The sequence below is a fragment of the Rhizopus delemar genome, genomic scaffold (assembly GCF_000149305.1).
Source record: "Rhizopus delemar RA 99-880 supercont3.2 genomic scaffold, whole genome shotgun sequence".
NCBI lineage: Eukaryota > Fungi > Mucoromycota > Mucoromycetes > Mucorales > Rhizopodaceae > Rhizopus > Rhizopus delemar.
The window spans coordinates 4,832,318-4,856,514 of record NW_027137828.1 but is presented as its reverse complement, the minus strand read 5'-3'; the positions used below and the strand labels follow the sequence as shown (position 1 = coordinate 4,856,514).

The 24,197-nt window shown below is 38.6% G+C and overlaps 7 protein-coding genes and 1 non-coding gene across 8 annotated transcripts; 2 read left to right on the top strand and 6 right to left on the bottom strand.

Moving 5' to 3' along the window:
• Positions 1–333: 333 nt before the first annotated feature.
• On the bottom strand, positions 334–3,366 carry RO3G_04120 (uncharacterized protein; the record flags this gene model as incomplete). Its single annotated transcript, XM_067658710.1, has 1 exon — positions 334–3,366. One exon carries the CDS (start codon positions 3,364–3,366, stop codon positions 334–336), a length of 3,033 nt encoding a protein of 1,010 aa, XP_067514811.1.
• Positions 3,367–3,828: 462 nt separating this feature from the next.
• On the bottom strand, positions 3,829–5,160 carry RO3G_04119 (uncharacterized protein; the record flags this gene model as incomplete). Its single annotated transcript, XM_067658709.1, has 1 exon — positions 3,829–5,160. The coding sequence occupies one exon, from the start codon at positions 5,158–5,160 to the stop codon at positions 3,829–3,831; it is 1,332 nt and encodes a 443-aa protein (XP_067514810.1).
• Positions 5,161–5,387: 227 nt separating this feature from the next.
• Positions 5,388–5,459, top strand: RO3G_19043. Its single transcript has one exon. It is a non-coding gene; the product is annotated as a tRNA-Thr (tRNA).
• A 2,427-nt stretch (positions 5,460–7,886) lies between these two features.
• Positions 7,887–13,361, bottom strand: RO3G_04118 (uncharacterized protein; the record flags this gene model as incomplete). Its single annotated transcript, XM_067658708.1, has 1 exon — positions 7,887–13,361. One exon carries the CDS (start codon positions 13,359–13,361, stop codon positions 7,887–7,889), a length of 5,475 nt encoding a protein of 1,824 aa, XP_067514809.1.
• A 743-nt stretch (positions 13,362–14,104) lies between these two features.
• RO3G_04117 (uncharacterized protein) lies at positions 14,105–14,821 on the bottom strand (the record flags this gene model as incomplete). The annotated part of the gene is made up of 2 exons (XM_067658707.1): positions 14,105–14,305; positions 14,411–14,821. The coding sequence occupies 2 exons, from the start codon at positions 14,819–14,821 to the stop codon at positions 14,105–14,107; spliced, it is 612 nt and encodes a 203-aa protein (XP_067514808.1).
• A 2,384-nt stretch (positions 14,822–17,205) lies between these two features.
• Positions 17,206–17,547, top strand: RO3G_04116 (uncharacterized protein; the record flags this gene model as incomplete). Its single annotated transcript, XM_067658706.1, has 1 exon — positions 17,206–17,547. One exon carries the CDS (start codon positions 17,206–17,208, stop codon positions 17,545–17,547), a length of 342 nt encoding a protein of 113 aa, XP_067514807.1.
• A 451-nt stretch (positions 17,548–17,998) lies between these two features.
• Positions 17,999–20,300, bottom strand: RO3G_04115 (uncharacterized protein; the record flags this gene model as incomplete). Its single annotated transcript, XM_067658705.1, has 2 exons — positions 17,999–18,118; positions 18,270–20,300. The coding sequence occupies 2 exons, from the start codon at positions 20,298–20,300 to the stop codon at positions 17,999–18,001; spliced, it is 2,151 nt and encodes a 716-aa protein (XP_067514806.1).
• Positions 20,301–20,757: 457 nt separating this feature from the next.
• RO3G_04114 (uncharacterized protein) lies at positions 20,758–24,057 on the bottom strand (the record flags this gene model as incomplete). Its single annotated transcript, XM_067658704.1, has 3 exons — positions 20,758–20,772; positions 20,896–22,082; positions 22,194–24,057. 3 exons carry the CDS (start codon positions 24,055–24,057, stop codon positions 20,758–20,760), a joined length of 3,066 nt encoding a protein of 1,021 aa, XP_067514805.1.
• Positions 24,058–24,197: the final 140 nt, after the last annotated feature.

Sequence of the window (24,197 nt, the reverse complement as noted above, 5' to 3'; positions counted from 1 at the left end):
TTTTTTAAAGATGAATCGAATGGTGTAAAAATTGGAGATGGATGGCTTGATTTGGCGGAGTTATCGGCTTTTTTCGAAAAATAAACAAGTTTACCTTTTTAACCAAAAGCGAAAGAAAAGTGCCCGTTTAGCACAGATAAAAGATTTTTGTTTATTGAGTGGCAAGGAGACGTTACAGTATGTGTCTCGCCATGAGGTGCAATAAATTTTACAAAACAAGATAAAATAAAAGAATTATAAGATGACAAGAGTTAAGAAATAAAAAAACTAGACATGGCTAGAGAAAAAAAGGCAAAGTAAACAAAGAGAGACCAAGGCAGCAGTTAACAATCGTTAATCTTGTACTGAATCAAAGAACAAGCGATCGACCGCAGTTGACGGTTGTAGTGGGCGAATCTTGTCCAAGAAAAGAGAGCCAGAGGTATCAATAGATGATCCAGTAAATGTACCTTCAGGAAGACAAATCTGTTCGATTTCAAGGAGGACTTGACAGATAACAGGCCACCAAAGGGACCAACGGGAAAACAGTGCTTCAGATGGATAGGCTGGAAGCTTTCTTGGCAACATGTTCAAAACATGATCTAAAGGGTTGGGCTTGATGTCAGCAGGTAGGTTCAACCTTTCAGCAACACGAAGGCAGGACAAGAGGTGAGCACGAGAAGCATGGATTGGACCACAGCTACAATCGATAGGACGAGCAGGGAGCCACCCCATACGCCATCGAAGGATGCGACTACGGTCAGAGAGGAGCATTGGGATGAAGAACATGCCATCAACACCAATACTTGGACGACAAGCAGATAGCAGAACAGGTGGATCAGGACGACCAAGGATATGCTGAAGAAGGTCAGTGCGGTAAGCAAGCACACTCTTTTTGACACGAGCATCGGTGGAGAGATGTGCAAGGCGATCATCAACAGAGGTATACCCACCTGTATACCTAGGGTTCGACCATAGCGGGTTCTGCCTCAGCAACATTGGCCATCGGAAGCGACTCTTAATCGGGGCAGCAGTGATAAAGGGAATCAACTTGGCAAGCAAGCAATCATCAGGAAGATGGTGGACACGAATGATCATCTTGAGTACCAAGGTATGGGCCCGTACATGCATCGATGGAGTGCTTGTCAAATGTTTGAACACCGTGGTAGAGGCACGAGGATGACCACCAAATGCTAAACGAAGACATTGGTCTTGAGCGCGATCCAGTAGAGCTAGTTGCTTTTGCAAAAAGGTGCAGATGCACAAACCATACTCGAATCTAGGTCTAATAAAGATAGCATAGAGACGAACAGCAGTAAGGCGAGAAAAGCCAGGAGAGCGGATACCGACAGGCAGCAGGAAGCGACGCATGGCAGAGACAGCAGAGGTAACATTCCGTTGTATCAGCAGACCAGTAGCAATAGAGCCAGTGTCATCAAATGGAACACCGAGATAGTTGAAGGTAGATTGCACAGGAATGGGATCACCATACAACTTGAACTGGGGACCACCAAGGGAGACAGCACAGTTAAGCATCACACACTTGGCAGGATTCCATCGGTAACCCAAGGAGAAAGAGTGTTCCTCAGCAGCCTTCAGAAGACGAGGCATGACTTCAGCTGCTCCTATAAGGACAACATCATCAGCATACAAGAGACAGTTCAACCAGAGGCCATCGAATTCACGTTGCGGGTTCGAGCTATAGTACCTTGCAGAGACTGGTAGGCGAACAGAACGAAGCAGAGTAGGGAGGCTGTTGATATAGATGGAATACAAGAATGGCGATAGGATTGAACCTTGGAGCACACCAGTTCTTGGCCAGAAGGCAGGAGAGGTATAACCAGAGATTAACACTTCAATACTCACCTTATCAAACAGACATTGCAGCAGACCAAGTAGAGCAGGAGAGACATAGGTTTCTAGAGCACGCCAGATGATGGCTCGATCAACAGTGTCATAAGCAGACTTGATATCCAAGAACGCCAAAACAGGAGGTTCACCATGATGATCGATAGCATGCTGTCGACAGAGCTCATTCAGACAGAGGGCTTGATCCAGAGCACTACGACTATGACGGAAGCCGCCTTGGACTGGGTCGAGTGGTGGAGCCGTGTCTTCAAGAGTTGTCTGCAGGCACAGTTCAAAGAGCTTTCGTAGTACCGATGTCAGGCTGATCGGTCGATAGTTTGCTGGTTGCAGAGGATCACCCTTCTTGTAGATGGGAACCACTTGAGCAGTGCACCACGCAGCAGGGACAGCAGACCATATCCAGCACAGACGAAAGAGCAGGGTCAAGACAGGAACCAGATCATCAGCAATCGGTAATAGCATCTCTGTTCGTAGGTGATCACAACCAGGAGCCTTGCGACGCGAGAGGCGTTTGAGAAGTGCAGTGCGCACCGTCTCGGTATCCACTGGACACGGATCATCTTCAGGACAATGAGGACCAGAGGGAATTGGTGGTGCATTGTACCTAGTCGACGGTAGAGATGAGCCAGAGAATACTTGTTGCAAGTGGTTAGCCATGGTTGTAGCCGCAACAGTGGGACCTTCCGGATGAGAGTACGATGGAGACAGTGTGCGGTTTCGCCTAATCCTCTTGATAGTGGCAGTGGTATCAGACAGCGGGCCAGAAGACAGAGTTTCGCAAGACTGCTTCCAAGTAGCACGGCGACGACAGTACAGAGCACTCTTGAACCGTTTGGCAGCGACTTCGTATTCTTGCCATCGAAGTACTTTGTTGACACCAGCAGCTCGCTTCCATTTGCGACGGGTTTGTTCACGACGGTCAAACAGAGTTTGAAGATCATCAGTCCAGAACCAGGCATTGCCAGAACCACGAGGTTTCCTTTGGCCAACAGAGTCATCCAGACAAGAGTGGATGATGGAGGTCAGCTCGTTGGCAAGAACATCCATGTCAGGTGCAGTGGTGTTGGTAGGTGATGCATATGTTGTTAAGCATTCACGAAACGGTTGGATACGGTCCCGGAAGAGGCCAACATAGAGGCAGTCAGGTTCGGTCAGTCTACTCAGATTCCACAAACGACGAGGGTGAGCAGGTGGAGATGGTGGTGGAGGCAGGACACAGGACAATGACACAGGATGGTGATCTGAACCAAGGGACAGGTCTTCGTGTACTAGCATCTTGGGATTCACCAGTTGTTGTGAACTGAGAAACAAGTCGATGACACTGTTGAAGTGTTCACCGGTGGCAGCATTGACACGGCCTTGAGCACAGTAAGTGGAGATACCATAGGCTAGCTCAGCGTTCCAACAGGTCATTCCATTCTCAAGGATCCAGCCAAACAATTTGATGCCACGAGTAGTTGTTCTTGAATCACCAAGAAGATGTTGGTGTCGCGCATTGAAGTCACCGCACACAACCATGTTGGTCTGTGATGGATGCGTTTGGTGAGGGAGTCCATCTAGTATTTCCATTGCTTCAATGTCAGAGAGCGAGGGCGGTAGATAGACACAGTGAAACGAGCAAAGTAGAGACTTGACAGCTGAGCACATAAGAGTTGTCAGAGGGAAAGTGAGTAACAGGATAGGGACAATCAGGATTGACAAGCAGACTGATGCCCATCTGTCCTCGACTTTGACCCTCGAGCGGTATGCCATAGGTATGATATTGTTGCCACAGAGTCATAAGCCGTAATGGAGAGAGCAACCAGGTTTCGGTAATAAAAATGAGCGACGATGTAAGGAGCGAATTGGTAGTTTGGTCAACAGTGTAGCGGTTACAGCCATTGGCATTCCATAGAGTCATAGTAAGCATATTGTTTGTACAAGTACGGGTATCTTGGTTGGGCATAGGCATATTTAAATCTTCAATGGGTGTTGCACTCATCATTGGGATGAGGTCGATTCACCAGCATCGAGAGGATCAAGTTCTGTGGTACTGAAGGTATTATGGATGTCCTCCATCGTAGCGTCTTGCGTCGATTCAGCAGCTCTGGCAGCACGGGTAACAGTAGGTATGACCTCCTTGTACTGGTCAAGAGTGATCCAATCCTTCACAAAGAAAGATCGAGCAACAGCAGGGCGGACAGACTCACGGATGTGCTTCAATGCACGGACAAGACGAGCTTGATGTACTTCAGTACACTTGGCAGCACGGTCGGATTCGGATAGATTGGCATACTTGGGATCACGTAAGAGATCAGGATTCAACGGATTGAAGCCTTGGATTGGTTCGACCTTAGCTTTGGCAAAGGCAGCGAGCAGATCAGCAGTATATTCGGTGTGTACCAAAAGAGCGACCACTTGACGATCAGGATAATGAACATCCAGCACACGAGCATTGTTGATCTTGAGCTTATGCAGCTTGCTTCGAAGACTGGATATAGGTTCACGGTAACGGCTTGGCAAGTACACATACTCATAGTCATGGTGAGCAGCGACGGGGACAAAGCGGCGATGGATAGCTTCCATTTGACGAGCAGTAGTCTTGCGACGGCGTGCAGGTGCCTTGCTCTTTGGTGCAGGTGCATCCTTACCTTTGGTTGCCACAGCAGCGAAAGAAAGTGGTTGGCTAGTGGAAGTCAAAGATGCATTTGGCGTAGCATACTTTGAGGCTTCAGTTCCTTGAGTTACTTTGGGATCCAGTACCAAGGTGGGGATAGCTTCGGTAGATACCTGTGCTTCAAGCTCGGCAATACGCTGTTGAGCAAGGTCCAAGTCGGTGCGCAAACGTTTGTTCTCAGCCATGACTTCTTCAAGAGCATTCAAACGTTGGTTCAAGAAGCGGGTTTGATCTTGTTGTTGTTTTTGATATACTATAAACCAATCTGGAATACCAGATTGGGAACTAAGATCAAGTATTTGAGTTTCGCATAGAGCTAAAGGCGGGTTTACTTCCCTGGTAAAGAATGGTTTGGATGCGGGGTCATTCTGACTAAAAGAAAAGTCCACAGGCTTGTCTAAACTGAGCTTGAAATCGGAGGTGCTGACATTCAAGTTTTTGCTCTTGACCATCTGGCTACGGGTAGTAGGCTTGGTGATAGTCTTCTTGACATTCGTAGGAACGTAAGGTGGAGTTCTGTCAGCAATTGTGCGCTTGCTGGGAATTTCAATTGGGGTGCCCGTAGTGTGTGCGGGCTGAACTGGTGGTGCGGGTTGAACAAGTTGTGCCGACACGGACACGGCATTGCCACTCTGATCTTGACAAGTTTTTTCCATGAGAGATCTCGAAATGTCAATATTCAAACGATTCGTTTTTTGGATGTAGCTAGTCGAATACGCTTCTATTGAGGTTCTAGTTTGTAATAAAGTTGTTTTTGATGTTGTATCTATCTTGCTAATGATGGATGGATGGTTTTCAACAGATGGATGAAGAAGGTTTTGTGCGTATAAACGTTTAGCCAGATATAAATTTGGTGTAACGGTTAAGAACACGAAAGAAAGGCGCCGGTTTAGCACAGTGGTAGTGCGTCAGTCTTGTAAACTGAAGGTCGGTTGTTCAATCCAGCCAACGGGCAGTAATACCATGGGGTTTGACTTCTTTTTTTTTTGCACGAGTGAGAATTTAGTTCCCGTGCGTTAGAGAAGTCAAAAAAAAAAAAAAAAAAAAAAAAAAAAAAAAGGCAATTTTTTCTTATTGGGTCACAATTACCTTTTCTTTTCTTTTTATTTTTTACTTATTCTTTCTGATGTTGTAACACAATGCAGCAAACTTTGGCAGCATTCGACTTTTCTCTCTCCAATTAGTTTAAATCCAGGAACATACAAACAAATACGTATGAATAGAGATAAATCCAGAAAAATACAAAAAAAATATAGAATATCCATAAAATCATCAAAAACAGCATATAACCAGAAAAACCAAAAACATATAAATAACTTCAATATTTCTTATACTTTACCTACTTACTTTTGTTTCTACATAACCTTGTTTCTACTTACTTCATATTACTTTTTGATTATTTCAAATAAATATCATTCAAAGTAAATTTCTTTTATTTTTCTTTTATTTTACTTAACATCAAGAACAAGAAGTCCCTTGAAGCATATACACTTCATTGTAATCCCTATTATATTATCTTTTTATTTTACTTTACTCAAAACAGTTTGATCTACTTAACAAGATCTGGCGGTCACTTATTACAAGCGAACTTATATTCAATTTATTACTCTTTTTGGAATCAAAACCTTTGATCTTATATCAAGACTTATTCAGTACAAACCTATTTATACTACAAAAACCTTACACAATCCAATCATCACAATGTAACACGCAAGAACAAAACGGCGGAATTTAAATCGTTGCAGTTTATAACGAACGCCTTACAGTTTGCAACAACCACCTTACACTATGCAACAACCGCCTCTTATGTTATAACAACCACCCAAAATACCAAAAACAGAACAAAAGCATAAAATCCAAAAACATATAAATAACTCCAAATAATAATCACAAAAATAATTCACTTCTTATTCACTTCTTATTAACTTCTTACTTATTTCACTTCTTATTAACTTCTTACTTACTTCACTTCTTATTTTACTTTTTCTTTTTATCAAATAAATATTCTTTTAAAGAGGCAAATTATCTCTTATTTTATTTAACATCAAGAACAAGAAGTCCCTTGAAGCTATCATACTTCATTGTAAAACCCCCTTTTATTTATCTTTTTATCTTTTTTTTATTTTACCTTTATCAAAACAGTCTGATCTACTTTATAAGATCTGGTGGTCACTGTAACAAGCGAATCAAGCCAAATCTGACTCATATAAAAGCAACTCTTATATCAATTACACCCAAATCTGTTTATTTAAACCTTAACTCAACACATCCAAACAGAGAAACTACTATAAACCAAATCATTACACTGATCTGATACCCGAGTTATCATAAAGCAAGAAAGATTCCTTTTATTTTTATCTTTATCAAACAATTTCACACTTAACCTTATTGATCTAAAAAAGATCTGGTGGTCACTACTCAAATACAATTTACTCTATCAAATTAACTAAACTCAAGTCATTCAAGGCTTCAAACCTCAAACTAAAGAAATCTACATCACTTTAACACAAGCCAACTCCCAAGTACTAACAAGTTACAGTAGTGTTGTAGGAACAACAAGGTCAAGTCAAGCCACGGTCATGGTTACATGTTGTAACTTAAAGTTCATTTGAACTTTATTTTTTGAACTTTATTTTTTATTTCAACTTTATTTCTTCTTTTGGATTTGATTCCTGATCGAGGAATCCTTTCCTAAAATTTTATATCTTTTTTTGAATATAAAAAGGACAACCTTTTTATGACTTTTATCTGGACTTCTCTTCAATTATACAGTGGGTCAAAAAACTGCACCAACGCAACTCAGTTCTTCTGAAATACAAGTATAGCTCTGTCAGTTTAACAGCAAACATTACGAAACTTGGAACAAAAAGAGTTACTACTGTTACTATTTATTGACAAAAGTTTCAAAGTCAGATGCGGAGAATTGATCTAAAGAACACTCAGCAAAAAGAGGAGGTCGGTTGGTGCAGTTTTTTGACTTTTATAATATTAATGGATGTGGAATAGGCGTGTTATTTCTCTCGATTAATAAAAGTAATAAAATAAGTCGAAAAATCGATGAGTCTCTTGAACCTCTTTATTGAGTAAGGACGAGAGAGAGAGCCCATTCAATACAAACTACGTCTTAGAATATAATAATGTGATTTAGGGTCCGAGGTAGTACGGTATAAATTGTGTGGGCTGTTTATCGTATATAGCACTTTGGGCTATATATGATATACAGTCAAATTATTAGTTGAAGAATCTTTTGAGTGATCTCACACGACATTAAGAAAATTATTAAGGTAAATACGACATAGCCCCCCACCAGTGTGAGATTACGGTAAAAAAGTGACTTGTTTTGAAAAACACTTTTTTTTTTTTTTTTTTTTTTTTTTTTTTTTTATGAAGAGGAATTTCGCAATCTCTTGCTGGTACGAGTAGCAGCAACTGGCACATTTGGAGTGGAATGTCTGTGTTGTTTATCACGACGAGCTTTTTTAGACTGGCGCGATATCGAGTGAGGATATGAACGTTTAAAATTTGGGTTGGTTGAATGTGCAGCGACATCAGCCAAATTAGAATTGTCATCATCTAGGGATACAGACTTCATCATAGTGCTAATCGTACCAGATGGGTTGGTCTTTAGTACCTTAGAAGAAGAAGGAGAATTTGTGATTTTAGCGGTTTTAGGAGGAACATACTTTTGTCCCATGTTTTTCCAATATTTACGTAGAATGTCTGGATCATTAAATTTATCAGCTGTCAGCCATTCATCCCATTCACTGCTGTAGTTTTTCCAACGTACAAGGTACTCACGGTTTTTTGGAGGACCTCGGTGATTAAGAACTGCTTCAACTTCATAGCTTTGAATTTCATTGCCTTCATCATCAAGTTCAATAATCTCTTCATTGGAAATTAATTTCAGTTCAGTAGTGGTATAAGAACGAGGCATCAGGACACCAGTTTCATCACGTAAGATATAGGCATTACCTTGATTCTTACGCACAACTGTAAATGGCCCTTCATAAGCTGGAGCGAGTTGACCGGATTTAGTTGGAATACGAACCATGACATGAGAGCCAGGTGCATAATCAGCTAATCGGTGCGAATCGTTAAATTTAGCTTGTTCAAGTTCAACTTGAGCTTTCGTTTTAGCAGCAATAGCAGGAAAAACAATATCAGTCATATAGTCGATACGTTTCATTAATTCTTCATGCGACATAGGTGGTTTACCCTTGACTTCCTTAAGCTTGTCTTTATCAGATCTAAAGCCATAAGGTTCAATCATTTTGCGTGCAAACATGAGAGAAAAAGGTGTAGAATTTAAGCGTTTAGATATACGGTTATTCATTGCAAGTTGAATGGAAGGAAGGAATACATCCCAATCATTGCCAACACCATTCGTAGATTTAGCGAGTAATTTTTTAACAGTTTGAACAAAGCGTTCACTTAAACCATTAGCAGAAGGATGCAAAGGAGTGATAAATCGATGATCATAACCCATAGCATTAGCTAAATCTTTAGAGAGGGAATTCTTAAATTCAGTCCCATTATCACTTTGAAGTTTTGTAGGAAACCCCATTATGCAAAAGACATCGATCAGTGCACGTAAAATTGTATCTGCTTTTTTGTCGGCCAGGGCACGAAGTATACAGAACCGTGTACAAACGTCAATGATAACCATAAAATAATTATTATTAGATATTGAAGTGGTATGCATAGGACCACCTAAGTCGATAGCGTAATGGTCACCAGGATAATAACTGTATATACTACGCAGAGGGTGATATCCCTTTTTCTCGATATTATGTTTCATGCATTCATTACATTGTCTGACAAACTTCACACAGTCAGATATTAAATTTGGCCAATGAATACCCTCATTGTGAAGACGTTTAACCATTTGCTCTGCACCGTAATGACCAACTTTGTTGTGGGCATCTGTCATTAACTCACGATGTTCAGAATCTGGGGGCACGAAATAGTCCTTGAAAACTGAATGAGCAGACTGAACATAAAAGATGTTTTTGTCGTGAAGCCGATTAAAGTCATTATACTCATTAGAGTCATTAGATTTTTTGTTAAAAGAATGGAAATTACTAGAAATGTCTAAATTCCTGTTGTAATTAACAGTGTCGTCACTATGTGTGGCTGGGTAGACGTACGGTAGTGCATCTGAAGTCGTGGGCTTGTGGTCCACTAAAACAACGTTAATAGAAACGTTATGTTTGACATGAGCTCTATGTCTTTTCTTATTATTAATATTATTGGAAGTAGCATAATTACCACGAAAGGAAGCAATTCTTTTTCCTTCATTAAGATCTTGTTCATGTTCAACCGGCTCCTTTGGCGGGTATAACCTAGAGAGTTTATCGGGAAGGATATTATCTAATCCTCGAACATGAACCACATTGAAATTATAGTCAAGAATAACGTCAAGCCATTTAATAAGCATACTATTGGCATTCTTTTGGGAATGAATATAGCATAAAGCTTTATGGTCAGTGTATAACGTAAATCGTGTGCCCCATATAAATTTGTGAAATTGGGTTAAGGCATAAACTACACCAAGCAATTCACGCATTGTGACACTGTAACGTTTTTCACTTCTTGATAGAGAACGAGACATAAAACCAATATATCTTTTGATTTTAGATGTTTCGCCATTAGATTGAGTCACTTCAAACTCTTGATATAAACAACAACCAGTGCCAAAATCTGAAGAATCAGTGGCTATGCAAAAAGGATGTGACATATCCGGATGTGATAAAATCAATTCGGAGGATAAGATACGTTTTATGCTGTCAAAATGCATCTGGTGTGTAGAAGTCCAAATAAAGAGACCATTAATTTTCTCATCATGAGAACGTAAAGCATCCAGAGGAGCCATTAAAAATGAAGCATTAGGTGTATGCTGTCTAAAATAATTTACAAATCCTAAGAAGCTTTGAACTTGCTTCTGAGTGGTCGGTCTCGGCCATTCATGAATGTTCGAAAGTTTACGGGTATCAATTTTCTTTCCTTCAGCGGAGATACAATAACCCAAAAGATAAACTGCTGATTTTGCGAGGTAAGTTTTTTCAAAATTAACTCTTAAATTTGCATTTGTGAGGATTTGTAAAACTTTCTTTACATGAAGGAAATGCGCATGTATGGAAGAGCTGAAAACACAGATATCGTCCACAAAACACTTCACATAAGGCAAGTCCTTAAACAAATTTAACATTATACGAGAAAATAATTGACTGATTGTAGAAATGCCAAAAGGAGCACCTCGGTACATGTATTGTAAATTATTAGGAGCAGTAAATGTAGTCTTGTGTTGATCAGGGCCAAAAACAGGGAACTGATTGAACGCTGATTTAAGGTCCAGTGTAGAAAAGACAACTGCATCAGTCATTGAGTTAAAAATGTCATTAATTAGTGGAAGTTGATGATTATCCACAGGTAAAACCTTATTTAACATACGAGGATCTAAAACTAATCTAATTTTATCTGTCTTAGTGCCATCAAGGTTTTTCTTAAACGTTACGGTCATTGGTAAATTCCATGCAGAAGGTTTTGCGGGGACAATGATACCGTCATCGAGCCAACTATTAATTATTTCCATCACTTTAGGTTGAACCGAATAAGGAATGGGATATTGTTTTACATTAGCAACATAGTTTTCAGGAGTAGGTAAATGCAAAACTGCGTCCTCTATGTTACATAACGTGTTCTTATTTAGTTTTTTGTTAGCTTCGACATAAGATTTAATAGCCAGATCAAACGTTTTTTGTTCTTTGTCAGTACCAGCGCGAGAGATGTTAGGCTCATAGGCTTTGTCGACGATAGAATCATCAATTTCCTTTTCAGTACTCTTGTGTTTAATGGCTACATTCATTAAGTGGATAGAGAGCTTTGGTAGAAGATCTATACCAATTAGAATCTTATTTTCATAAGAGAGAATATCATCATTAATGACATCAAATTTATGCGGAATTACTTGATCAACATTATCGTACTCGATATTGACGAAATGAGTTGTTTGCATTCGCGGAATCGTCGAACCATTAGCAAGGATGAGATTACCGGGAACAGGGTTGAAGTCAATATTATTATCATTAGCGAATTTTTTGTTCATAACAGACACGTTAGCACCTGTATCAATGATACCGTAAGCGTTAACACCGTTAAGAGTTATTGGGGTAACAGGTGAAAAAGACACACTGTCAGAATTAAATGGATTGTCAATGTCTCCAACATGATTATTACGCAGAGCAAAAATATTAACGTCATTAATGGTCACAAAGTCAAAATGGTCAAATAAATAGGGCGAGATCAAAGATCTGTCAAACTCTTTATAAATTCTATCGTATTCGTCTTCAGAAGAAGAGTCGCAAGAGGGAGAATCAGAGCTGATATTATTATTTTGACTAGAAATAGTAGAAGAGTGAAGATTATTAGTCTCGCTCTTATTAAGGTTTTGACAGGCAGTGTTAGGCTCGAGAGTTAACTCAAGACTAGCAATAGCTTTGTCCGTATTATTTAAAGAGTTATTACTTACAAGTTTATTGTTGTGCTGATTGTTCAATTTACGTTGATCATAGCGTTTGCGTTGAGCACAATTTTCAGCATGAGCAGTGGTGTATTTGGCAGATTCACAAAAAGTACAGATACCACGACGCTTGAGATCAGCAATTTTTTCATAAAAGTCAGTGTGCTTTCTGTTGTTGTTATTGCTGTGGTTGTTGTTACTGCTGATAGGAAGAGTCTTGACAGTAGTAATTCTTTCATTGATGGGTGATGAGAAAGCTGCTAATTTTCTTTTTTTATAATTTTCACTATTATCATTAGTTGGCTTCTTTACTTGTTCCCTCTGCATCTCCTTTTGGATATACAGAAGAGAGCTTTCTAGATTGGCCATATTTTTCATTAAAATAGCTTCAAAGTTGTCCCAAGACATATTTAATGGCGAGGGAGCATTACAAGGAGCATGAATACTAAGACCTGGATGTGCGGGCTCAGTCGAAGGTAAATTTTTTGTATGGTTAGTAATTATAGCCATAACAGTATCTTGAAACTTTGTTGTGTAGAGTCTTGATACAAAAAGAGAATTGAGGAGATTGCCTTCAGTGGATGAAACCTTAGCACCAATTGAAAAAAGACGAAAGTGATGTAAAGCATCAGCGAAGGATTGATCAGGCCTTTGCTTGAAATTAAGGAGTAGCTTCATCCATGTTTGAGGTGTGGTTTGAGAGGCAAGGTCAAACTTTTCTTGTAAAAGGGCCTTAGCATCATCCCAGGTAACTTTTCTTTTTAATTCAACAACAGGCTTTTTGACATAGCGGCAAAACCAATCGAAGTGGAGATTATTGTCACAAGATTCAAAGCAGATTTCCAAGTTTGATAACCAATGATCTTGAATTGAGACATTATGATCCCTGAAAGCTCTTTCGAACTCTCTCAAGAACATTTCTAAAGATGGCTCATTAGTGGCATTGTTATTATTTTTGTTACCCGAATGCTGAGTGAGTTGATACATCGCACTTGCAGTTGGGTTGACATTAAACTTGGGAAGTTCCTTGCTGGGAATATACTTATTATTAATGTGACGTGAGACAGGAGTCTCTTTCATCGCACTATTAAGGGAAATAATATTCACTTGATCAGCTATTAACTTATCAAAACGTTCTAAGGACTTTGTAGCGAAGGCCAACTTTTTATCATTGGACTCCAATCCTTCGAAATTGTTTTGCATTACGAATTGAATATTTTGGTCATTAATGCTGTCAATAATTTTCAACATAGCAGCTTTTTGACTACGAAGTTTATTAATAAAATCCTCAGGTGAGAGGGTTTCAGCGTTGTTGTTGGATGAAGACGCTTCGGTCATGGGAGTGTCTTCTTCGATTGTTGGATGGATCATATTATCGCTGGATGAGATGGATATCTTGTCCAACGAGGTGGCAACTTCATCTGGAGATGAGCGTGCTGGCGGCGGTTGTGGGTTAGGTTTGACGTCAGAATTCATCGAAAAAAATGTGGAATAGGCGTGTTATTTCTCTCGATTAATAAAAGTAATAAAATAAGTCGAAAAATCGATGAGTCTCTTGAACCTCTTTATTGAGTAAGGACGAGAGAGAGAGCCCATTCAATACAAACTACGTCTTAGAATATAATAATGTGATTTAGGGTCCGAGGTAGTACGGTATAAATTGTGTGGGCTGTTTATCGTATATAGCACTTTGGGCTATATATGATATACAGTCAAATTATTAGTTGAAGAATCTTTTGAGTGATCTCACACGACATTAAGAAAATTATTAAGGTAAATACGACAGTGGATCCACCCTTTTCTGCTAAGACTGCTTGTATTCAGTCGGGCATACTGTCTATATATTTGATGCATTATTCCTTAGTAAACGAATTCCATTCATTTTCGACTCTTTGCCACAGTTTATGGATGCTGGTCGCCCTATTATCATACATACTCAGCTTTAACTTCAAATGCTGCCATATATGTTCAATAGGATTAAGGTCTCGACTTTGTGATGGCTAATTGTCGATGTAAATCATGCCACTATCCTTCATCAATTGTGTCGTAGACTTTTATCGATGTTTAGGATCATTGTCATGCTAAAATACCGACGTTTCCCAGTTAAGACCATAGTACTCCATAGTGTCTTTTAGACTTGTACCAAGGATTTCTTGGTATACCTCTGAATTCATGGTACCATCATAGGTCTGACATGCGTATCCAGGTCCTTCGCTGGTTATACAAGCCCATAACGTGAGACCACCGCATCCATGCTTCACAGTAACGTCGATATGGTGAGGCTGTAAACGATCACATTTTCTTTTCCAATAATACTTGCAGCCATCAGAGCCCCAAATGTTGATTTTCGTCTCATCAGAAAAGATGACACGTCGTTAATCATGTACTGTCCAATATTGATGCTTTTTTGCCCATGCTGATCGAGCCTTTTTGTGCTTTTCAGTCAATAATGGCTTCTTCTTTTTGATCTCAGCATAAATTTCAACTGAATGTAAGGTATTAATTGCCGATTGATACGACATAGGGTGTCCAAGCTCCTCCAACTTCATTTGCACATCCTTGGCAGTCTTCAAACAACCTGTGATCACTTGTCTCTTGATGTATCGACGTGTTGACTCTGTCACAATGCTCGGTATGCCTCCTCTTTTACGTATTTTATCGTGTATCCACTTATTTGCATACCTATTGACGGTATTTCTATGCACTTCAACCCATTTCCCAATGACTGCAGGATCAACACTATTCTCTAATAATGCTTTGATACTGTTTTGAATATCGGATGGAAGCTTTTTGGGCATTTCTAATGATGGATGGATACTGACGATGTACAATGGGTTTGGGTAAAGTAGGAAAGAAAAAAAACAGAAAACAATTGCAAAAATCATTATTTTAAGGTCCCCAGTTTGACTAAATATAGGAAAGATTAGATTAAATCTGCCGGAATAGTCTCAGTCCGGACATATGATATCAAATACCTTTTCATTTTAAAAGTCAAAAAACTGCACTGTCATGTTTTGACATGTCAATAAGATAACAGTCTTATCATTCTAAGCTAAATCTTTACAAATGAGTTTGAATAAGAATAGATCCTGATAATTACCAACTGCCCTGAACAGCCAAGTTTCACTTTCATCTCAACAGTTGATTATTTACATCAGTTTATAAAATTTTTCTTATACATGTCAAATCATATCGGTCGTAACTATCTCTTGTCATTTAATCTCAGGTCTTGCTCAACTAATATAAATAGCCTTGAAATCTTTCTTTAATAAAAGTATTCGACTTTAGAACTATTGTTCGGTCTCGTTAATTCTTCTTTTTCATATTTTAAATACTTAAAAACACTTCATGCACCAACCGACCTCCTCTTTTTGCTGAGTGCTCCTTAGATCAATTCTCCACATCTGACTTTGAAACTTTTGTCAATAAATAGTAACAGTAGTAACTCTTTTTGTTCCAAGTTTCGTAATGTTTACTTTTAAACTGATAGAGCTATACTGGTATTTCCGAAAAACTGAGTTGCGTTGGTGCAGTTTTTTGACCCACTGTAAATAACCCCAAATAATAATCACAAAAATACTCACTTCTTAACTTCTTATTTTACTTCTTTTTTTATCAAATCAATATTCTTTTAAAGAGGTAAACTATCTCTTATTTTATTTAACATCAAGAACAAGAAGTCCCTTGAAGCTATTATACTTCATTGTAAAACCCCCCTTTTTTATTTTATCTTTTTACCTTTTTTTATTCTACCTTTATCAAAACAGTCTGATCTACTTTATAAGATCTGGTGGTCACTGTAACAAGCGAATCAAGCCAAATCTGACTCATATAAAAGCAACTCTTATATCAATTACACCCAAATCTGTTTATTTAAACCTTAACTCAATACTCCCCAACAGAGAAACTACTATGAAAGAAAATTATTACAGTAGCTATGATTATGAAGATGTGAACGCCGAAACCTTCAAGTTTTAATTTTTGACGTTTTGTAAATCACTTTACAAATTGTCATTATTTTATCTATTTGACAAATTTTTAACCATTTGATATATTTTTTACTTTTTGATATTTTTTTAACCTTTTGAAATATTTTTAACCACTTCAAGATTTTTTAACCTTCGTCAATATTTTTACTTTTGTAAAAATTGAACTTTATATTTTTTGCTTATAAAAAGCCTAGCTTTTTATTCTCTTTTTGAAAAACTTCACTTATCTTAACTTCAGTTATCTTATATTCTTATTTATATAAATAACCAATAAATCAAGTATCTTTATCCCTGAATCTTTTGGTATAACACTCTTAAAACACAAGCAAGGCAAGTCCCTTGAAGCAAATTATCTTCATTGTAAACACTTTCAAATCTCTTATTAAGTTACTATGAGATATTTGCAGATAAAAATTTGAGAATTAAAAGGAGATAGTACTTGAAAACTAGTGAATGAGTCTCTATGTAACCTCTTTATTAGATTTCAAGACGAGAGAGAGAACCCATTTAATCAAACTACGCCTTTATATAGGAAATAAAATTATTCAGGGACCGAAGTGAGTTCAAGGTCAATTTTAGTATTGAACTTGAATAATATAAATATTGTATATGGTTAATATTATGTATTCAGTACTTGTTATTTCTTATATAAGATTTGAGTAATCTCATACGAATAATAAGTATTTAATGGGGTAAATACGACATACTACAAACAAGTCTGATCAACTCAACAAGATCTGGTGGTCACTATTAGCAACGAATCCACCTTTAAAAACTCTTATCAAATCTTCTTATCAACTCTATTATCAATCTAAAAGCCTATTCAAATCTCAAGCCAATAAAGCAATAAAAATTACAATGTGACGAAAATAGAGACCCTGTGAAGTGTTTTTAAGTATAAAAATATGAAAAAGAACAATTAACGAGACCGAACAATAGTTCTAAAGTCGAATACTTTTATTAAAGAAAGATTTCAAGGCTATTTATATTAGTTGAGCAAGACCTGAGATTAAATGACAAGAGATAGTTACGACCGATATGATTTGACATGTATAAGAAAAATTTTATAAACTGATGTAAATAATCAACTGTTGAGATGAAAGTGAAACTTGGCTGTTCAGGGCAGTTGAGATATTTGGTACTTATAATATGAAAATAGTAGGAAGTCAATAGCTAACAACTACTATGGCTAAATGAAAGATTTACCGTCCATCTTTTTGGAAGCCTGTAGCGGAGCTAAAATTAAGCGTACAGACGTATTCTATACATCATTCGAAAGCCTTGGCTGTCTATTTTTAGATACTGTAACATTCGTATTTAAAAAAGGCAATGTGCTGAAAATAATGAGGAAAGAAAATAGGCGCTATAGGCCGTCCATTGGTATCTTTGTTGACAACCGTCTTAGAGATGCTACTGGTGATCAGGGCGATGAGGAACCCTTTATTTTTATCTCAGAAGAAGATTCCAATATCGAATCTGACAAAAATCATACCTCTGCTCCTAGTACAGCAGTGAAGAAACCCCGAACTACTTAAAATAAAAAAATAAACCTTTCATTGTAACCATAAAGATACCAATGGACGGCCTATAGCGCCTATTTTCTTTCCTCATTATTTTCAGCACATTGCCTTTTTTAAATACGAATGTTACAGTATCTAAAAATAGACAGCCAAGGCTTTCGAATGATGTATAGAATACGTCTGTACGCTTAATTTTAGCTCCGCTACAGGCTTCCAAAAAGATGGACGGTAAATCTTTCATTTAGCCATTAATTGTATAGTCTGACGTAGGCTGGACTGAGATCAATGATAAAATAATAAATAAAGATATCATTAATGACCAAACACGACATCACCCCCTACCAGTTGGTATCAACGTTTGGAAGTTGAATAGGAAGTGTTTGAACAGTTATAAATTTTTGTGTGACCTAATTTCTCTTTATGCGCTTGCTGTGCCTAAGATTACTATTTGCAGTCACGGCATTTTTTACGGAGCTTTCATGATGATCTGTTTTTCGATCAAAGCCTTCTTGACTTTGTTGTAGTCTTCGTTTGGGATATCTGGATAAAGCATTACCATTATGTTTGGATTGAGCTTTCTTTTTTTCTTTTATATTATGAGATTGTCTATTGCGCGACATAGTTCCAGACTTTGACTGTTCATTCATAATTGTCGTAGTCAGTAATTTGCTAGGGGCGTAGTCTGAGGGTAATTTTTGCTTTTTATTCTTTTCAGCCTCATTATTTTTCTTTTTTACTATTTCACCATTTTGATTTATGGATTTACCCAGTTTGCGCCAATAAATGTTAATTGACTCGGGATCAGTAAATGCCTCAGCAGTTAACCAGCTGTCATCGTCTTTGCTGTAGTTTTTCCAGCGTACGAGATATTCTCTATTTTCAGGTTCGCCTCTATGATTGATGATTGCCTCAATTTCGTACAATTCATCTTTTGGAATGATTTCATCCTGTGAAATGAGCTTTAATTCTTCTGGAGAATAATTTCGAGACATGAGCGTTTCGTCAACATCACGAAGTATATAAGCACCACCTTGTACTTGACGTACAACACGATATGGGCCTTTGTAGACCGGTGAGAGGCTATTGTACTGCTCTCTGTCACGCACCATTACGTAACTTCCTTCCGGGAATGTGGACTGACGATTTTTGCTGTCAGTTTTTTCCTTTTGCCTTTTGGTGTAAAGGTCGGTCCTATCCTGTATAGCAGGGAAGACAACTTGCGACATGTAGTCGATTCTTTTCAGCAACTCATCGTGCGGCATGTACTCCTTCTTTTTTAATTCACCAGCATCATCCCTGTATTCAATGAAGTCATTTATGTTGCGAGCAAACATCAATGAAAAAGGTGTAGTCTGCAAGCGTGTGGAGATCTTATTGTTGATCATGAGCTGTACAGATGGAATGTAATGATGCCAATCTTCGGTGGCACCTTCAAGGAACTTTGCTAATATCTTTTTAGCAGATTGAACGTAACGTTCAGCAGCTCCATTTGCTGAGGGATGGTAAGGAGTGGTGTATCTTTTGTCGATACCCATTGCATTGAACAGATTCTCTAAAATTTCATTTTTGAATTCAGAGCCGTTATCGCTACATACAAAGTGTCTGGGATAGCCGAGTAAGGAAAATGTATCAACCATGGCATCTGCAACGGTTTTTGCCTTTTTGTCTACTAGGGGTTTCAACACGCAGAATCTGGTGCAAATGTCGACTAGAATCAACACGTATGTATACATGTTGCTACTGGATTGAAAAGGCCCAATTAAATCAAAGGCATAGGCATCCCCAGGAACATAAGCGTAGACAGGTCGATGAGGATTATAACCCTTTTTGGCAATATTGTACTTCTGACAGGTATTGCACTTGCTTACATAGTTTACTGCATTAGCTAATAAATTTGGCCAATGTAGGTTTTGGTTGTGGATTGATTTTACAATATGATCAGCTCCAAAGTGTCCGAATTTATGGACTCCATCAAGAATCTCTTGTCGATCCTCATATGGTGGAGTGATATAGTCCTTGTCCCTGAATTTGGTAGGACTTTGGACATAGAACACTTTTCGGTTCTCTTTTTTCATTTTTAATTCATGTTCCTTTTTTAGATTTGGTTTGTAAGCAAGATTTTGGTGTTTTACTGTGCTGTTATTAGAATCACTCCCTGCCAGTTTTTTTTCAGGTGGAAAAAGACGTGAAAGAGCATCAGGTAAAACATTTTGTACACCGGGTATATGGACGATGTCAAAATCATAGGACAATAATGTGTCCATCCAACCCACCATCATGGGGTTGAGTTCATCTGACGTGAACAAGTATGTGAGTGCTCGATGATCAGAATATAAGGTAAAGTGATGACCATATAAAAATTTGTGAAACTTTTTCAAAGCAAACACAATAGCGAGGAGTTCACGCCGAGTGACAGAATAATTTCGTTCAGATTGGGATAAAGAACGTGCCATGAAGCCGAGGTATTTGATGGTGGTGACAGTGAGTCTATCCGACTGTTTTTCGTCAAATTTTTGGAACAGAACTGCACCAACTCCAGTGTTAGATGCGTCAGTGGCAACATAAAGGGATTTGGTAGGATCATATGGACTCAAAACAACGTTGGAACATAATATGTCTTTGATGCTTTGAAAGTGAACTTGCAGTTCAGGAGTCCAATCAATATCATCTATGAATGCAACATTTCGTAACGCATCTAGAGGAGCAGTGAGTGTGGCAGCACAAGGGATGTGTGCACGAAAGTAATTAACAGTGCCTAGCCATTGCATTATTTCTCTGCCGGTTTTGGGACGGGGCTGTTGTAGAACAGAGTCTGATCATAACGGACATTGAATAATCACAACTAAAAGAAGTATCTTAAAATTGATAAAAGATAATAATTTAAATCTTTATTAAATAAAATATATTCTTCTTCTTTTTATATAAAACTATCACTATTAGATTCATTCCATAAAGTAAATGATGAACACTAAATAAGTCATGATCTTTACTATTCATCATATCTGTAAATGAATAATAATGGATCAGGTACCTAGTCAACTTTGATCTGACTGGAGGCATTTCATATAAATATATCTTTCCTCTCAATGAAGACGGGACAATACTCCCAGATCAGTTAAAGAACAATAAGATCTATAAAAACAACGAATTAAAAATTTTCATAATCGATTCAGTGATCATTCTTCAATCAAACGTGTCAATGATTGGATCTACGCTCATAACTACTCATTTACCCGCCAACTGATAGAAGAATATAAATAGTAGACTTTGTAATGATTTCTTTTTAACAATTAAGATTGTGTTAAATAAAGTTCAGTCTCAAAAAGTATTCTTTTGGTTTATCTTTGTTATTTTGATAATTACCTTGCCAGAACATAACAGGGGCCAGTCAGCAATATTTGTCAATTTACGTGGAGCCAAGCTTTTCCCTTTTTCAGAAATGCAGAAACCCAACAGATGAACACTTCTTTTGCCAAAGTGACATTTTTGAGGATTGAGGATCATGTTATGTTGAGTGAGTCTATCAATGACTGCACTGACAGCTTGGTAATGCTTTTCCATGGAATCACCTGGAGTGCCAATCACAATATCATCCACGTATACATGAACATTGGATAGATCACTGAGGATGAGGTTCATGATGCGCATGAAATGACTGGAGACATGTTTCAATCCAAACGGTGCTGAACGAAACATGTATTGTTTGTTTCTGTGAGTAAAAGTGGTTTTGACCTGATCTGATTTACGAATGGGTAATCGATGGAATGCACTTTTGAGATCGAGTGAGGTGAAAATTGTAGAACCCGCAAGATCATGAAAAATATCGTCGATCAATGGCAATGGATAGTTATCAGACTCCAGTAGGGCATTGATTTTACGAGGATCAATACATGGTCTGTAATCAATGGGATTACCATTCGCATCCTTTTTTGGAGCAAATGTGATTGGACTGTTCCATGGTGAGGGTGGTGCACGTACAATGACACCGTTCTCGAGCCATGTTTTTACAGCCTCATCAAAGATTGGCATCATCTTATTTGAAATAGGATACTGCCGGACATGTGCATGTTTTCCATGAGGAGTGTCTAACTTTACCACCGCTTCTGGTAGATTACATAAGGAATGAACATCAATCTGTTGATTTTTATTAATGTGAGATTGCAGTGCTTGTAGTAAAGCTTCATGCTCTTCTGGTGTGCCAGCATTGGAAACATTTGGAATGTATTCTGAGTCTTCAATAGAATCATCGAATTTGACTTTGTTATCATCCCAATTGGTGGCAACACCAACAAGGTGAATTCCTAACCTTGGTAAAATATCCCTCCCGAAAATAGCGTCTACTTTATCATGCATATTTAACACCTCAAATTCATGAGCTACAGTTTGCCCTTTGTATCCGACATTTAATTTATCGGTCACACCCAATCGTTTAACAGTTTTTTCTTTATCTGCTAAGAGTAATGAACCATGAACTGGGATAATACGCAGTTTCAATTTATTAACAGCATTTTTACTTATGAAAGAAACATCTGCGCCTGTGTCGACGAGAGCTATTAATCTATGATCGTTCAATAAGAAAGGAGTGTGTAATGAGTAAGGGCTTTGAAGCATAGTAGGATGTGTCTCCTCTTTTGTTTTTAAACTATAGCAACGAACATTACCTTGCTTGTGCTTCTTTTTCTCCCGAATTTGTTTCAACGCTTTTTGAAACGGACTGATGATTTCATCATCATTTAAGAGGTCATTCATAACCTCATCCGCAGGATGTGTTTGCATGATCTCTGGTTCAGTAGTGGTCTGTTTCTCAACCTTCTCAATATTATGAACCGTTATACGTGAATCATTTGCATTATGAATTTTCTCTTCAAATGATCTACGCCTTTGGGAAAAATTACCAGTGTAGTTTTTGGGTGCATCTTTGCGTGCTCTAAAACCCGTATCTTTATTTAAGTAATGGTCACGACGTTTTTCCATTTCTCGACATTTGTCAAGGTGACCTGGGGTATATTTCTCCCCACAATAGCGACATTTAGGCGCGCTGTGTGCCGGCCTTTTATGGAAATTTCTTTCCCTATTCTTGTTTTCGGGAAAGTACCTCTGCTCGTCGCCATGAAACTTTCTTTTCGTTTCTATTTGCCTTGGTGCCTTCTTGTCGGCAGGCTTGAACTGAGATCGTTCCTGATTTTTCAAACCAGGGAAGATCTTCTTGCATTCTTCTATGAAATGCATCTTGTTGTTTTCTATGATTGTCTGGATTTTCGACAACGTATCATCTTCCAAGATGAAATCAGCATTCTTCTTGGCACGTATTTCAGCCAGTCTTCTTTCCAAACAGTCCTTGACAGGTGGAAGCAATGTGCCCAGGAAATGCATCACTGCCAGCGGACTGTCCGCAAACTTGGCTTTGGTCAAAAGATCTATGTATCTGTCCACATACATGTTCAAGTACTCGCCGTTGGGCTGCTTGATTCTCATCAGCTTTTGACGATACTGCAAGCAGGTGAAGGATTCACCAAACTTGCCTATGAGAGCGGTCTTGGCACCTTCCCAATTGCTGTTTTTGAAATCAGCGACAGTCAGCTTATGTTGGAACCAATTGATGCTCCTATCATCCTGGCCATTTTCAATGGACAACTGGAGATATCCTAGCCAGTTCTTGTCAATGTTGACACCATAATGTTTCACGATGGCCTCAAACTTCCTGATGAAGTCCTTTACTGTCTTAAAGGCATTGTCATTCTTCACATCATCAGGACTGACCTTGCTGGAAGAGTAATACTTAGGATTGTAAGCAGCACTGACCAACAGGCGAAAGGGAGGTATGACCTTGATGGGGACAGTAGGCTCAGACTCACGAGTATTGTTGGCATTGTTCCCAACCTCATTTATCTTTTGGCTAATTTCATTAGCGCTAACCTCAAGCTTGGTAATACGTTCCTCGTAGTAGTCCAAATCTTCCCTGTACTCGCGTATTTGGATCTTAAGAGTCTTTCTTTTCGACTCATCTTCTTCAAGATCACGCTTCTCAACTAACTTGTCGAGCAAGTCAGCTGTCTCATCGTACTTACGATTAAAGCGTTTCAACTTCTCAGGGATGCTGCTCTTACTTTTCGAAACAGACTTAGAAGAACGCGAGGCGTTCTTTTTCTCACCGCTAATGGCGCAGCGAGCGTTGTTCAGAGGTGCATCCTTCATGACAACGTCATCTTCAGCAGTGGACAGACTAATGGCGTCACCACGTACTGAGGACGATTCGTCCTTCTTTATGGAAAGAGAGTTAAGTCTCTCTCCTATCGCACCACTGACTGAGTCAGCAGGCGAAGGCGAACGAGAACGGGAACCAGTGACCATTTCCACGTAGGAAGGTGACCCGGGACGGTCAGAAAAGTTGTCCAGGCCAGGGGCCACAGGAGAAGCAGGACAAGAGGAGGCAACCTCAGAAACAACAGAGGACAAAGAAGAGACAGAAGAGATGGAAGCACGAGATGTGCGAGTGGGGCGGTTGTTGCGGGTGATGACGGCCATGTTGTAGTGGTAGTAGTAGCTGGAGTGGCTTATTGAAAAAAATGAGATATTTGGTACTTATAATATGAAAACAGTAGGAAGTCAATAGCTAACAACTACTATTTATTAAGTAAGAAAAAAGGAGAGGAACTAATAATTTA